Below are 16,854 nucleotides of genomic sequence, written 5' to 3'. Positions count from 1 at the left end.
ATGAATGGGGTCATTTTTTCACAGAGAGATCAATTATCAAGGAGATCTATATTTGTTTTTCTATTTTCATCCTTTAGTATGGCAAGCCTACCCAAAGGCTTAGCCAATCTTTTTTTTTTTTTTCTGTTAGGTTGATCTTAAGCAATTCAAGGACACTTGTAACTAACTTTGTGGACTGCTAGTTGTCCAAAACTTATATATTGGAAGCTTTAGCAAACTTTAGAAAAATAAATATGTAGATATTATTATGTACACAGATATTGAGTGTAAAAATAATATGTCTATTCAGGTTTGCTAGATGAATTCATATTGAAGTATGGTTTTAAGAAATGTATTCCACCAAGAGGCACAATTATTCACATGATAAAGTAAGTACTGTACAATTACAATTTCTAAATAGTGAATATAGTAGTCCAAGGGGACTACTATATGTCCATTACAGCAGCATATGCTAGTCTTTGAAGTTGAAAGAGATAGAAGTGGAATAACTCAACTAGCTACATTTTTTTGACTGTGTATTGGGGGAAAAAGAAAGCAAAGAATTTATTAATGACGTATTTTTCTGCAGATGATCCAAAGGGGTCACACCTGAACTAATGGTTGTACAAAAATCAATTCTAATTAGCATCTTTAAGCTGCTTGTCTTTGTGCTGAAATTAGCCAGAAATGACTGATAATGGCTTAAAAAAATTGCTGTCTAACTGTTTCCAACTTTGGCAGTGATGCTAAACAGGTGTTCTTTTTGGATAGTGTTACCATGATTGGTTGACTCTCCTGCTTTCCATCTGTTTTCCACCTGTCCTTATTTATGTTAAATTTATATTTACCAATAAACAAACAAACAAACAAACAAATAAAAATTTAACACAAAGTTTGTCGCGAAAGCGACTACCTGCGAAGGCTCCTTGATTGGAGCTGAAAGGTCAAAACAGAAGTATGCTTCATCCCATATTGGGTAGGCCAGGTTGCCCTGATAAAAAACACTTGCCCTTGTTTATGTTTATGTGTAAATAACTTTCTTAGCCATGGGCAGGTCTTCAATAGCATATTGATTCTGTTACTAGAAGACTCATTCAATAGCCATTGAATGTAGCAAGTATACCAGATATTTGAAGAAGTCAAAAAGCATTGGAAGAGCATCTGAAGGACAGTGAAAAAGTTACATTAAAGTTAGTACACCACTAAGGTTTATTGAATATTGGAGAGACCAAACTGGCCTACAAGAATGACCAAATGAAAAACAGAAAAGAGACATGACTAGCTAAGTCAATAAAAATCCCAAATCTAGTCTAACTATGCAACCAACCATAACAATAATAATAACACATAGACAATGGCACTGAAAAAAAAAGACGTATGACTGGTTTTCTTACTTACAACCTTTGCAGCATCCCCAGAGTCATATGATCAAAATTCAGATGCTTTGCAACTGGCATGCATTTATGCCAATTTTATGGTGATCATTTCTGTAACCTTCCCAGATGACTTCCAAGAACCAAAGGCAATGGGGAAATCCAGATTCACTATCATGATTCACAACATTGAGTGATTCATTTACCAACTGTGTGTGGAAAAAGTTGTAAAGTGGGACACAACTGCCTTGCTTAGCAACTGAAATTTGGGGCTTAATTGTAGTCGTAAGTCAAGGATTACCTGTAGTTGCTTTAACAATTACTGGTTATTTTAGGAGCTAAATTTTACAGAGCGATGCCTGCACATCTAACATGTTGATCTGGTTGTAATTTTCCAACCAGGAGTAAGATCTAGATGTGCTAATGGGAATAATTATACATTTTCATCTTTGATTCACCATAATAAGTATCTCTAGAGATAAAGAACAAACCTTAAAAATAACATAGAAAATGAAGACTTTGTTGTTGTTGTTTTCCAATAATTTTGTTATGTCTTAAGCTTTAGGGAAGGGAAATTCTTGTAGAAACTACTCTATAGATTTTTACAAGTATTAAATTAATTATAAATGCAGATAAACTGATGCAGATTAGATCTTGGGCACGTATAGACCTTTTATTCAGTGTTTGTAGTCTCCAGAATCTCATCTCAAATTATTTGCCAAATAGAAACAGCACAATTGTTGAGTTTGGGCAGTGAAAAAGAACACACACACACAAACCCCTTGTGCTAAAACCAGTTTTTATATTACATGAACTCCCTGAGATTACAGTGAAAGCTTTTCATGTGATCCTAGCCACAGAAATTTTCTCATCCTGCTCTAGGTTTACCCAGGAAGTGGCAGGGCTTCCCTCCCACTGGATGTTTAAAATTAGTCATATATAATTTGACATATCATATCTTATGGTGCTGCTCTTGAAGGCCACATGGAAGCTTCAACTGATCCAGCATGCAGTGGTGTAAGCAGATGGCCTCAATGTGCCCCTGTGACACTTCTGCTTTGTGAGGTGTAATGGTTGCCAGTTTGCTTCCAGGTATGATTCAAGATGCTGATTGAAAAGGGCTATAAAGCCCTATATGGCATAATGCTTGGTTACACAAGGAACCACCTGTCTCTCATAGTATTTGCTTGACCAGAGCTGGCACACTCTGGAGTCCTTCACCTAAGCAATGCCACACATCTTCTCTATGGCAGCACTTGCCCTTTGGAATGAGGTTCCTTGTGAGATCCGAATGTCTTTCAACTTTCCTTTCAACTTAAGATTGTTTTCTTTTGTTTCCACCCATTATCCTGTTTTCTCTGCTTTTATTTTGTTCTTATTGTTTTAATTGTTATATTTTTCATGTTTTAAATGAGTTGTAAACCTGTCAGAGTTCCACTAGTAGCAATAGCACATAGACTTATACACTGCTTTACAGTGCTTTACAACCCTCTCTAAGTGGTTTACAGAGTCAGCATATATATATAAAACAATCTGGATCCTCATTTTACTGACCTTGGAAGGATGCAAGTCAACCTTGAGTCTGATGAGACTTGAACTGCCAAACTTCTGGCAGCCAACAGTCAGCAGAAGTAGTCTGCAATACTGCATTCTAACCACTGCGCCACCATGAAAATAATAGTAGTTAATTAAATTAATTATGTCAGAATATCTAAGGGTATTCTACTTCACTGTTTTTTAAAATGAGCTCTCTTTTAATTATCTAAAAATGTTTTTAATGAACGGGTGTGCATAGACAATCTAACAACAATTGGAAGTCCATTGTAAATAAAAAGAATATGTCTGATATATAAAAATATTAGGGATGCAAATGGATCTGAAGAGATTTTCACAAATATGACATTTTTTTCAAGTACGTGGGACACACTGCAAGGTCCAGGATATGATATACCTCTTGACAAGATACTTATTTTGTCCTTCAGCACTCTGAAAATGTAAGATATGTAAACTTTTCAATTCTCTTAACCTATACATGATTATATAGAATATATGCAAGGGACAAAAGCACTGATAAACTTACCTCTTTATGGTAAGCAAGATAAAATTTATATTTAGTATTAATAAATACAAAGCAGAACAACACAAAATCTGCACATAGAAACAAAACTATAGGAGACACTGCAAGAGTTCTCATAATGTTTCCATCACAACAACAAGGCATAATTTCTAGTGAACGAGGCTGTTTGAGATATGTTTTGTTTCAGTATTTTCCATATTTCTCTTTATATCATCTGTTCACAAACATAAACTGGAAGTGTAAGGGTTGCAAACAAGAGTTGGAAAAATCATTCTTCACAAAATTGTATGTATTTGACAGATGTGTGGGAAACACCACAGATTTTTCTAACAGGAATATTAATATGGAGAGGCAAAATCATTCTTTTGCTTTAGCCATTCATCGCACTAGATTATTTTTATTTGATTTCCTACCACTGGAATGTAAAATACATGTTAATATTCTCAACATTGCGCTTATTTGAAAGTAGCAGTGGTCTCATTTTATTTATTTTTTTAATTTAAAAAATTATAAAATAACTCCATGCAATTAATAATGCTGTTTGTTTTAAAACTACATTCAGATATTTCAAAAGGCTTAAAAATCCTAATGTCTTAGTTCATTGAGATAATGAGATTGCATTTGTCTTAAAATAATTTGAGTACAAAATTATACTTTAATTAGTTTCAGGGTTTAATGTACAACTACCAGCACCATTTGTTAACTCTTTAATTCATTGTCTCGTAAATATAGGATTTAAGATCATAAAGATGGAAAAATGAGAAAATACCATTGCAGGAAGAAATTATTAAGAAAATATTGGAATGTGCTGAAATGAGTAGATTGACATTTGAAATTAGAGAACAAGAGGATAAACAATTCTATGAAATTTGGGACCTTTTCTATCAATGGTTGGATGATAAAACACAATAAATAGAATATCTAGAATTTTAGATAATAATGAATATATAAGGAGATATTTTTTCTTTTTTATTTGATATCATATTTATAAAATGTTTTTAGGATAGATTTGGTATGATTATATGATTTGTTATAAAATAAACTAAGTAAATTATAGCTATCTCGCAAAGTATGAATGAATAAAATCATAGTCAAATGATTGTTTAATAGTGATACTAGGGTATATAATTTTGATTGATAATATGAGTTATTATATAATGTAACTGTAATTGAGACTACGAAATGGATGCACAAAAAAACTGGTAAACCAACCGACACACTGTTTGTATATTTATCAAAGAAAGCTGGATGTTTTTATGTTTTGTTTGTTTTGTTTGTCTTTAAAAACTAATAAAATTGTTTTCAAAAAAAAAAGATCATAAAGATGTCCATGTGTTTGAACATTTCAAATTGTCTTGCCTAAATAGAATTTTTTAGCTGCTGAATTTAGCTACCAAATTTCTTTGAACCTAAACAACTTTACCTTAGAACAGTAGCCATCTCTTTAACTTTTTGGTAGTCCTTGAGTTAAAAGTTTGTTTAGTGACTGTTCAGAGTGCATAAAAATATCAACTTATGACTGCTTTTCACATTTATGACCAATGCAGCATCCCTATACTCATGGGATGAAAATTGAGATGCTTGGCACATGACTCATATTTATGACTGTTGCCATGTCCTGGGGTCATGTGATCACCTTTTATGATCTTCTGTCAAGCAAAGTCAGTAGGAAAGCCACATTTACTTAACAACTGTAGTACTAACTTAACAATTGTGGTGATTTACTTAACCAAGGGCAGGGGTGGGATTCTACCAGTTCACACCTATTCACTAGAACCGGTTGTTAACATTCTAAACAGTTCAGAGAACTGGTTGTTAGAAGAAATTACTGGCTTAATCCTGTTAAGAAGGCAGGAAGGAAACATTCTGGTGTTGCTTATAGAAACTGTCTCTCCATTAACCCTTATTACATTCTTGGCAGGACTAGACTTCCTGTCTCAGGAACTTCTCTGGAGTTATTTTCCCCTCCTTTGCTGGTACTTTACTTGTGTGGAGTGACCATTCAAAGTTATAATGGCACTGAAACAAGTGACTTATGGCCATTTTTCACACTTACGACTGTTGCAGGATCCCCAGTCATGAGAGGCCAGGCGAGGAGATGCGTGCTTTGATGTGAGTGATATTGAGTTGGTCATGCCCAGCCAATAACATGACCACCAAGCCACACCCACCCAGTCACATGACCACCAAGCCACGCCCACCACATAGGCCACGCCCACAGAATCAGTTGTTAAAAATTTTGAATCCCACCCCTGACCAAGGGTCTTCAAACTTGGCAAGTTTAAGACTTGTGAACTTCAACTCCCAGAATTCCTGAGACAACATGATTGGAGGAGGAATTCTGGGAGTTGAAGTCCACAAGTTTGTCAAGTTTGAAGACCCCTACACTTAACGATTGTGGCAAGAAGGTTGTAAAATGGGGCAAGATTAATTACCAGTTGTTTTGCTTAGCAACAGATAATTTTGGGATAAATTGTAGTGGTAAGTTGAAGACTATCTGTATTATTTTCCTTGATTGGCCTTTGCATCAGTCCTAGAAAAAATTTTAAGGATCCAATTAGACCTAGCATTTATGTAAAATAATTTTAAAAGCTAAAACTGAAATTTACCAATTGACTATAAAACTATAATATTTTCTATGAAGTCAATTGCATTAGCCATAAAGGTTTAAAAGATATATATTTTGATGTGTATAAATCAGCTTATACAATGTTGGATTTGACTTTCCCAGTTGGATATTTATAAGCAGGCCCACTCTTGTCATTGTTGCTTCTATGGTAGGTGCTTCCTTTGAACATTTATGCTTTTATTTTATAGAATTGGAGGATAATTGGAAGACTCTTAGGATGATTGTTGTTTTGCCCAGTCTCTGATGCCATGAGGGGCTTAAATTCTCTTTCTTAATAACTGATTGATAAAATTGATAGAATTACAAAGATACATTATGGCTTTTATCTACTGCATCTTTTTGTGATGGGATTACATGGCAGAGGTTCTTTTGGAAAACAGTAGCTGAAGCCTACATATTCTAGCATCTCAGCATAAAGTGAACATATCAGATGGTTTAATGGAGGCACTGTGCTATATAAAAACTACTGCACACCATTCATACTGATTCAGGCCATTCGGAAAGTGATAGAAGTGAACTTTTCGATGAAATGAAATTTTGAAATCCTATGATGCTTTCTCTTTGTGTCAAGTATGAGTAATTTACTAATAGCAGTCCAGCATTCTAAAAGCTTCACATGAGCCTGTGCTTATACAATTGTTGTTTATTACATGTATAGGCTGCCTGATTTCCAGCAACTCTGGGCGGTTTGAAATATTTTCCATTTATAAGATTTTACTCTTGGGGAAAAGGTTGGAATGCAAAATGATTTGTATTATATAGATCAGTGGTCACCAACCAGTGGGCCAGGGACAAGAAAATTTTGGTAGTCCTCAGAGAAATGTTACCCCCCCCCAAAAGCATGTCCCAAAGCAATTAATCCAAGCTGCATGGGAACACAAGGCTGCACTACCCACATGACCCGTGGCAACACAAGGCTTGCGTCACTTGCATTGCAGACAACATGAGGTAGTAAGGGGAGGGGGAAAGGGCAGAGGGGGGAGCTTGCCCCACATGCCTTGCCTGGCCACTGGGCTGCTTCTTTCCACTTCTTTCTTCTGCTTTTGGCTGCATGCAAAGAAAGCAGCAAAAGTCTTTCTTTCTCTCCACCAAACTCCACCAGAAATGAGTCTTTGGTACCCTGCAAGGCATCCTGCTCCAAGAGGCTGCGCCGGTGCAACAAATCTCACAAACACTTTGGAGGAGAGAAAGAAAGACTTCTGCTGATTCTCTCACTCTCTCTCGCTCTCTCTCTCTCTCTCTCTCCCTCTCTCCCTCCAGAACAGAGCTGGAGATGGTATCCTGTGATTCCAAGTACCCATTTTTGATAGGAAAATGGGATTTTCTCAGGTTCTCTGGTCTGTGGGATTTAAAATTATGAGTTTGGTGATCCCTGAGGTCCAAAAGGTTGGTGATCCCTGATATAGATGATAATGAAATCTCACTGCCCATTGCTGCTGATAGCAGAGTGGAGGAGTACTGGAATAGCTCCTCTTCCCCCCCCCCACCCCAAATAGCTTTACTTTAAGTGGTTCCATCCTATCAGCATATCATATAACAAGTGTAATTTTGTAGAGCCGGAGTTTCTATCTTGGGTAAAACCACATAGCAAAACAGAAAAGACTCATTGGTATTCCTCCCTGCATCTGTTGTTTTTATACAAGATCTATTATTAGTTACTAATTTCCCCTTTCCAGACATGTACCCAAAATGTTTAGTGGGTTATTGATTGTGTAAGTGCTCTGGAAATATATTTCAAGTTAGCCTCCTTGATAAACAAGAAATAATTCAGAAAAGCATACTGAGCTTATCGGCAGGACTGTAGTCAAGCCAAAGTCCACCTTAGTTCATTATTTCATTTCTCACAACAGCTAGCCAGACATTGATCAGTCTTACCAGGAAATGGCCAGCAGATAAACCAGTATTGCTTTGCAGTAAAGCTACCGTAACAGAATCTTGCAAGTGCAATTTTCAGCTGCAGGTTATGCTGTCTCTGATTGGACTATTTCCTAGGCAACATCATCTATCTCCTAAGGTCTTTCCCAAATTACAGATACGGTCCCAAGATATGCTTGTTCTCGAGCAGCCAGGACTTGGAGGAACACTGCCCCAATCTGAAGGTAACAATGAGTCTTCAGAACTAAATCTTTATGGACCATCCATCCATAAAATTAGGTTATCCCCTGTTAAAGCCATCCAAGATTGTGGCTTCTGTCTCAATGAATTTTACTGGTTAGCTATATTTAATGTTAAGAAGAGCTTTCATAGTTCTGTGCTAAATCTCCTTCCAATCAGCTCACTACTTCATACACAAATATGATTGCCATGCCTATATGGGAATGCAAATAGATTACTTGAACATAAGAGGATCTTAATAGTTATCTGGGTTAAATTTGTTTGATCTTATTTAGATGCTATTTTAAGGAATCAGGAAAAGATTCTTTTGATAACAGTTGAGTCATTAATATGCTATATTAATGCAAGTCTTATTGGGCATCTTGGGTTAGCTGCCATCCTAATTCCCATTTTCTTGGGAACACTGCAACATGTTTCTGCAGTACAGAATGGTGTATTAAAATGGTGCCTAGGCAGCACTGAGAGAAAGGCAAGGTAGAATATTTTTTACAACAGTGCAATGCTTTGAATTCAACATAGTACAAGCTGTATCTCTTTGAAACAGCTGTGTGATTCTGGAAACAGTACAGAATGTACATATTGTCAGCTTTGGAAGACATATTAGCACCAGACGCTTCCACACGGTCACATTCTTGAGCCTGGGAAACGGGAGAGGGGAATTTCTTGGAGTATATGTGGTTAGACATAATAGCATTCTTTTTCCAAGTCAAGGTCATATTATTTCTGCACCTGGTTGAGCAGATGTCTCAAGTTGGGACGGATAGTGATTGGGGCATGTGATGCGATGATGAGTGCAGAGGGTGGATTTGTAATTTTTTACTTATTGCAAGGAAACCCGGAACTTTCAGATTCGGGATTTCCCAGATATGCCAGTTTACTACCCAAATAAAAAAGAACTTTTGAGAGGATGTCTGTTTCAGAGTTATTTGTTGGAGTGGCAATTTTCTCGAATGCTGACATATATATTGTACGTAGCTGGAGGGGAAGTAGCTTCTTTAAGGAGGTTGTCTACTGATGCAAACTTTAACTGCACATTTGAATAAAAGTTGGCTATAGGAATAACAGTGCATTTTGAACTCCCCTAAAGTATTTATTTTGGCCTGAGATTCTTGCCAATCCTGTTAACCATTTTTGGGAACGTTTGCCCCACATTTTAAGAAAACCTGCTATTTGTTGGAGATTTGCTAATATTTTTTTCTGCCTATACATCAGGTATTTTTCTGAAGGTATCATAAAAATAATCTTCAAGTAGGAAGGAACCCAAAAGTAACTTCAGAACATTCCCAAGTTACTCTTTCAATAGTAATATATCTTTATTTTCTTTTTCTTTCTTCACGGCTAGATGCTTTCGTTGGAGGAGTCATTGGCCTTATATTTGCTTACATTTGCTACAGACAACATTACCCTCCTTTGGGCAACATGGCTTGTCACAAACCATATGTCAGTCTGCTAATTCAGACATCAATGAAGAAAGAAGACACATCTACAGCTGATAATGCTACCAACCTTCCTCTAGAAGGGATAACAGAAGGCCCAGTATGACTAATACATATGCAGGATGAACTTTTAGCTCTTTCATACATTCCGCCAAATCTAAACGGTATCTTTGCATAATCAGTGTTTTTTAACAGCCACAACAGCCTTTCTTGCCTTTTTACTTTTACTGACTATTTTCTTTGCACTCATGTGTATCCTCTGTTGTTATTTTCCCTTTTCTGTTTCCTATGTTTTTTTTTAAATACAGGTGAAACTCGAAAAATTAGAATATTGTGCAAAAGTTCATTTATTTCAGTAATGAAACTTAACAGGTAAAGCTAATATATGAGATGGACTCATTACATGCAAAGCAAGATAGTTCAAGCCATGATGTGTCATAATTGAGATGATTATGGCTTACAGCTCATGAGAAGCCCAAATCCACAATCTCGGAAAATTAGAATATTGTGAAAAGGTTCGATAGTCTAGGCTCAAAGTGTCCGACTCTAATCAGCTAATTAAGCCATAACACCTGCAAAGGGTTCCTGAGCCTTTAAATGGTCTCTCAGTCTGGTTCAATAGGAATCACAATCATGGGAAAGACTGCTGACCTGACAATTGTGCAGAAAATCATCATTGACACCCTCCATGAGGAGGGAAAGCCTCAAAAGGTAATTGCAAAAGAAGTTGGATGTTCTCAAAGTGCTGTATCAAAGCACATAGAAAGTTATGTAGAAGGGAAAAGTGTGGAAGAAAACGGTGCACAAGCAGCAGGGGTGACTGCAGCATGGAGAGGAGTGTCAGGAAAAGGCCATTCAAAAGTGTTGGGGACTTTCACAAGGAGTGGACTGAGGCTGGAGTCAGTGCATCAAGAGCCACCACACACAGATGGATCCTGGACATGGGCTTCAAATGTCTTATTCCTCTTTTCAAGCCGCTCCTGAACAACAAACAACATCAGAAGCGTCTTACCTGGGCTAAAGAAAAACAGACCCGGTCTGTTGCTCAGTGGTCCAAAGTCCTCTTTTCTGATGAGAGCAACTTTTGTATCTCATTTGGAAACCAAGGACCCAGAGTCTGGAGGAAGAATGGAGAGGCACACACTGCAAGATGTTTGAAGTCCAGTGTGAAATTTCCACATTCTGCATCTATTTGGGGAGCCATGTCATCTGCTGGTGTTGGTCCACTGTGCTTTATTAAGACCAGGGTCAATGTAGCCATCTACCAGGAGATTTTGGAGCACTTCATGCTTCCTGCCACAGACGAGCTATATGGAGATGCTGACTTCATTTTCCAGCAGGACTTGGCACCTGCCCACACTGCCAAAAGCACCAAAATCTGGTTCAATGACCATGGGATTTCTGTGCTTGATTGGCCAGCAAACTCGCCTGACCTGAACCCCATAGAGAATCTATGGGGCATTGCCAAGAGAAAGATGAGAGACATGAGACCGAACAATGCAGAAGAGCTGAAGGCCGCTATTGAAGCATCCTGGTCTTCCATAACACCTCAGCAGTGCCACAGGCTGATAGCTTCTATGCCACACAGCATTGAGGCAGTAATTGCTGTAAAAGGGGCCCAAACCAAGTACTGAGTATATATGCATGCTTATACTTTTCAGAGGTCTGATATTGTTCTATGTACAATCCTTGTTTTATTGATTGTATGTAATATTCTAATTTTCTGCGATTGTGGATTTGGGGTTTTTATGAGCTGTAAGCCATAATCATCTCAATTATGACAAATCATGGCTTGAACTATCTTGCTTTGCATGTAATGAGTCTATCTCATATATTAGTTTCACCTTTGAAGTTGCATTACTGCAATAAATGAACTTTTGCATGATATTCTAATTTTTCGAGTTTCACCTGTATTTCAAGAAGATTGCTACAAGGAAGTGATTATTAGTTAAAGGGATTAAGGCAGAACTGAAACTCTTGAAATATTGTTAACTATTACTAACCATGATTTATGAAGCGCCTTTGTGCATATATTTGCTTTGCAAATCATAGCACATTCGTAACAGCCACATGAGGCTGAAAGAGAGTGACATATCCAGTCTTACTCCAATGGACCAGACTGGCTGCTAAGGGGTTATCAAAGCCTTCTTCTAAGAACTAATAGACATTGTCATCTGTGACTGACTCTTTATTTACTTTTCTTAGAGACATTTAATGTATTAAAAAAAACAATTTTGTTTATCTATCAGTTATAAATGCAGTTACAGCTGCATGTTTATCTTCCTCTGCGTATCTTCTAGTGGTCTAAGCAAACAAATGTACGGATATGGTGTGTGCATGCGTGTATGTGTGTGTGTTAGTGTGTTTGAATGCTGCATATAATGTTTTGCAAATCCATCAGTACTGGCTGCAGTGAAATAAAAGTCTTCAACTTTCAGAAATGGGAGAGCCTAAATATTCAGACTTCCATCCTTCCTGACATAATTGACAGCACAATTATGCAAAGGTGCTGAAACCATCAGCTGGCAATAACATGTATTGAAAAAACATTATCTGGACACTCTGGAAAAACCCAATATTGTGTGTGTGTGTGTTTGCGTGTGTGTGTGTGTGTGTGTGTGTGTGTGTGTGTATCCCTTCAGCATATAGTCATTTAGTTTGGAGCTCAATGAGTTATTTTAAAATGACACTCTACAGTACTTTGGAACACAACAATCCTTCCCAAATCCTTGGAGAAAGTGACTTAGTGAGCTACAGTCACACTTGCTTAATAGTTTCTGTTGCCTTGATGAATGTGTGGCACTCGGTTTGGGAATGCTTAATGTTTCTTCTGCACAATATGCACTTAGTAAATTTGTTTGTTTAAAAATGTGTCTGCTACACCTGCAGTTTTTGTATCTTTCTCAAGCATCATATTTGTAAGGTTACTATATGACAATATGTAAATGCATGAAGGGCAATTATTTGATAGCATAGCTGCTAATTATATATAGACCCCATTCTTCCCACCTCTGTAGCAAAAATGAAACTTCTCAAATGGATCCTCCTTCGTTCCTGGTCCCATCTGATTCAGAAACAGAAATGCAAGGTTGCCTTAAAAGTTGGAAATCTGTCTTCTTTATAATAAGAAAGGTATTGGATATGCTTTATTTCTGTAAGGAGGTAAAAAAGCACACTTCCATTTGATGAACCGGTTTGTTATTCCACAGAAAATCACTAATATATATTGAGTTAAAAAAAATCTGATGAATGTTTTTGTACAACTTTTTTTCTTGGTTTTGGAACTTCTCTGCAACACTGGACATAAAAGAAAAATAGATATTGGAGTTAGGGATGCCCAGCTAGAGATCTTTGCCAAGATCAGAGAAATTGTGAGCAACCCTTAATTTCTGACTACACGTTTGGAAGCTATCATCATCTTATTCAGCACTGCACTGAAAATATGTATCTTTTGAAGCAAAGAAGGAAAAATAATATGTTTCAACTTTAAGAATTGTTGATATGGTACTATAGAAGAGGATATTATGTATTAAAATCTTGTGATGAATTAAACATTTTTTTCTTCTCTAATGTCTAGCTAGACTATTGGAAGCTCTTTTGATCAAGTCATTGCAGCAATGCTCTTAGTGTGTCATGGCTGTGCATTGTCTAAGTTCTGTGGATGTAGCAAGCATATTTCTGTAAAATATAGCCTTCATTTTCCTTCCTTCCTCCTTCTCTCTCTCCCTCCCTCCTTCCCTTCTTTCTGTGATCTTTTCAATAAAAGTTGGAATATATAAGCCCTTTTGAAATAAATCGATTGGAGAATTAGTTTGTAAAAAGGCAAGAAATTTGGGCATTTGTGTATCTCATAAATATTGGATAAGGGATGATACTACATATCTGAATATATACACCAATGGGAGAAAAATGAATAGATATAACACCAGCATAATATCAGGATTATTTGCCTTTATTCAATAAATATGCAAAGGCATACATTTTGCCTCTCTATGTAGTTTGAAAAGATTTGTAGTAGTTGTCCCTGATGGCCAGATATCTACATATTCTGTAAATCAATTGTATATTCTATATACATTTCCAGAATGGTACATGAGGAGTTCTATTAACAAGGTGCTCAACATTTTTTATTGGGGTATCTTCTGTACTTCATTGAAACAGTGAAAAATGTTCAGTGTGATACATGGAAAGAAGTAGCAGAATGGGGTTGTGATAACTCTATGGCTTTACTTATTTTTGGCTAATCCCCAAAGCCTTTGCAGTGAGCAACCATAACTATGGATGTAGCTGGGATTTCAGTTTTACCTGGAGACTCATCTGTTCATGTGCTTTCAGGTATTTCAATGTGATTAGTTGAACAGGTGCAAGGTTTTATCCCAAGGTCATGTTTTTCCTTATCTATGTTTATTTCCTTCCTGAATGGCTGTAATATTGATGTGATGCTATTCCTACTATTTTTGCCCACCTATTTTTAGAATAAAACTAGAAACTTTGCTTTCAAACAAGGATATTTTTGATGCTCTCAAATCTACAGTAAGAGTTTGGGCACTATTAAGAAAACATACCCGATGAAAATGAATGGATGATTTAAGCCAGATGAATACCTCATGATCACAGTTTCAAAAGTCACCTTTTCTCATAGGCACCTTAACACAAACACTCTTCTTATAACCTTATATACACCTCTCTTCAATATCAGTGTACTTGAAAGCAAACAAAAACAAGTTACACGTCTTAAATGGGAGGACTCCCGATAAAACCAACTTTTTAGTCTCTTGTGTGATTTAATTATTTCACTGACCAAATCACTTCTTTGAATAATTGTAATTATTCAGCCTGAATAGAAAAACTTGAGTCCTCTTCTTGGGAAAGCCCTTGTCAAAAAGAACATTCCAATATACAGCAGGTAACATTTCAAAGAAACCTTAATCCCTCCATCTTGCTGGTCTAATACATAAGGCCATATAACACATGGTTCCAGTTTAAAAGTAAGAAAAATAAAAATAGTTCAGTTGTGGCCCTCTATCTACTACAGGGGTGTCAAACTTGCGGGTCTGTGGGTGCATTACGCTCTGGCCACACCTACCCATGGTTTAGCAAAAGCGGAGGGAAAGTTGCAATACATAATGTGACAACAATGTGTCATGACGAGTTTGATATCCCTGGTCTACTATATAAAAATTAGAGCTTTTATTATGTTTTCAAATTTAATTTTGTTCTTCCCTCCCTCTCTGGCTGATCTTACACACACACACACACACACACACACACACACACACACACACACACACACACAAATAGGGCAATGTTGTTATTATGTAGAGTAGCTTTTATGTGAAAATTTGTTTATTTGTTTATTTATTGCGTATTTTTTCCCACCTAGTCATGATCTCTTTTCTGAATAAAAATGCCTTCACAATTTTCTATCTTTATATGGATGATTGAGGTTATGTGCACTTCTGGTGTTATCATGTCATACTGCCTAGTTCTTCAAGGTTTTCCTTCAAAATACTGTATAGTTATAATCTTGCCCCCACCCCCAAATGGAATTGGTACAGTATGCTGCCAGTTCTTTCTTTTAGGCTCAGCAGATTCCATACGTTTATTTTGAGTGTGGTTAGAAAACGTATTAACAAATAATTTTCACTAATAAAATCTCAGCATCTGATATTCAGTGCTATAAAAATATATACTGTGTTTGGTAAATAGTAGAAGGGATTTTACATTACAGCAAAAGAATAAAAAGCCTTTTTATTCTAATTTTATTCTAATTATTCCGACTGTAAAAAATATATATAACATGTAAATGTGTTGATTCTAATATAATTAAATCTTACACCAGATGTAATGATGTAAAAGTGATAGAAGACTGGGGAAGGTGCAATTATTGGCTCATGTTAGTACTGGAAGAAAGTATTGGTACAGATCTATGTTTAATTTTGTGATCTTAATGTGAAAGAAATATAAATGCTGTAATCCAACAATAAAAACAACATGAATGTAGGACTTTTACTTCATTGCATTGTAATTTTTACTTTTTTTATGAGACAACTTGGGTCTTAACATGCAGTGTGGCAGCCTGCTGGACAGTATGTCAGGACTATATCAATGTCTTCTCCTTGCCACCATATATAGCAATCAAATTTCACAACCTGGAGCTCTAGTATTAATCATGGTGTTGCACAGTGTTACAGAAAACATATTTCAGGCAAATTGGGAGAGAGACTGAATTCACAGGAGCCAAACTTTTAATAATAAGCATAAAATGTGGGAAATTTAGCTGAGCATGTATTTTAAGTTCTCCCCAACAGCGTGTTACAGGTAGTTCTTGATGTATGAGCACAATTGAGCCCCAAATTTCTGATACAGGAGACATTTGTTAAGTGAGTTTTGTCCCATTTTACCACTTTTCTTGCCACTTTTCAGTTGTTAAATGAATCACCACCATTGCAGTAACAAAGTGGTTAAGTGAATCTGGTTTCCCCATTGAAGGTCGCAAAAGGTGATCACATTACCATGGGATATTGCAGCTGTTATAAATGTGATTCAGTTGCCAAGCATCTAAATTTTGATCATGTGATCATGGCGATTCTGCAACTGTTGTAAGAGAGAAAAATGCCGTAACTTTGAGCGATCACTAAATGAACTGTTGCAAGTCAAGGACTACCTGTGTAAGTAGGAGAGCATAAAACAACTTTGAAACATGGGAAGAAAACTGCCTATTGTAACCATTTGCCTGAAATGGTACAGGGCAATGGTCGTCAACCAGTGGGCCGGGGACCACTGTTGGTCTGCGAGAAAGTTTTGGTGATCTGCAGAGAAAGCCCCAAAGCACCACACAAAGCAATTAATCCAGGCTGCATGGGAACACAAGGCTGCGCCACCCACATGACCTGTGGGAGCACAAGGCTTGCATCGCTTGCATTGAACAACACGAAGTAGTGAGGGGAGGGGGGAAGGGCGGAGGGAGGAACTTGCCCTACTCACCCCCTGCACCTCACCTGGCTACTGGGCTGCTTCTTTCCATTTCTTTCTTCTGCTTTTGGCTGCATGCAAGGAAAGCAGCAACAGTCTTTCTTTCTCTCCCCCAAACTCCACCAGAAATGAGTCTTTTTGACCCTGCAAGGCATCCTGTTCCAAGAGGCTGTGCCAGCGCGACAAGTCTCACAAAGACTCATTTCTGGCAGAGTTTGGAGGAGAGAAAGAAAGAATTCTGCTGCTTCCCCCACCTCTCTCTCTCTCTCT

At 37.0% G+C, this 16,854-nt stretch overlaps 1 protein-coding gene across 3 annotated transcripts in view; it reads left to right on the top strand.

Moving 5' to 3' along the window:
- Window positions 1-15,621, top strand: part of PLPP4 (phospholipid phosphatase 4) — a 122,954-nt gene extending 107,333 nt beyond the window's left edge. For 2 of the 3 annotated variants that reach the window (XM_087932641.1, XM_087932643.1), the window contains exons 7-8: window positions 290-368; window positions 9,516-15,621. In XM_087932641.1, the coding sequence (XP_087788767.1) occupies window positions 290-368; window positions 9,516-9,666 (230 nt within the window). In that variant the 3' untranslated portion in view covers window positions 9,667-15,621. The remainder of the gene's footprint in view (window positions 1-289; window positions 369-9,515) is intronic. The other variant, XM_087932642.1, reaches the window with a different exon arrangement.
- The last annotated feature ends 1,233 nt before the right edge of the window (window positions 15,622-16,854 follow it).

Source organism: Pseudonaja textilis, chromosome 4 (genome assembly GCF_049901715.1).
Source record: "Pseudonaja textilis isolate UNSWEBS1 chromosome 4, rPseTex1.2, whole genome shotgun sequence".
NCBI lineage: Eukaryota > Metazoa > Chordata > Lepidosauria > Squamata > Elapidae > Pseudonaja > Pseudonaja textilis.
Note: the sequence above shows the minus strand (reverse complement) of the source record. Positions and strands in the feature narration are given on the sequence as shown.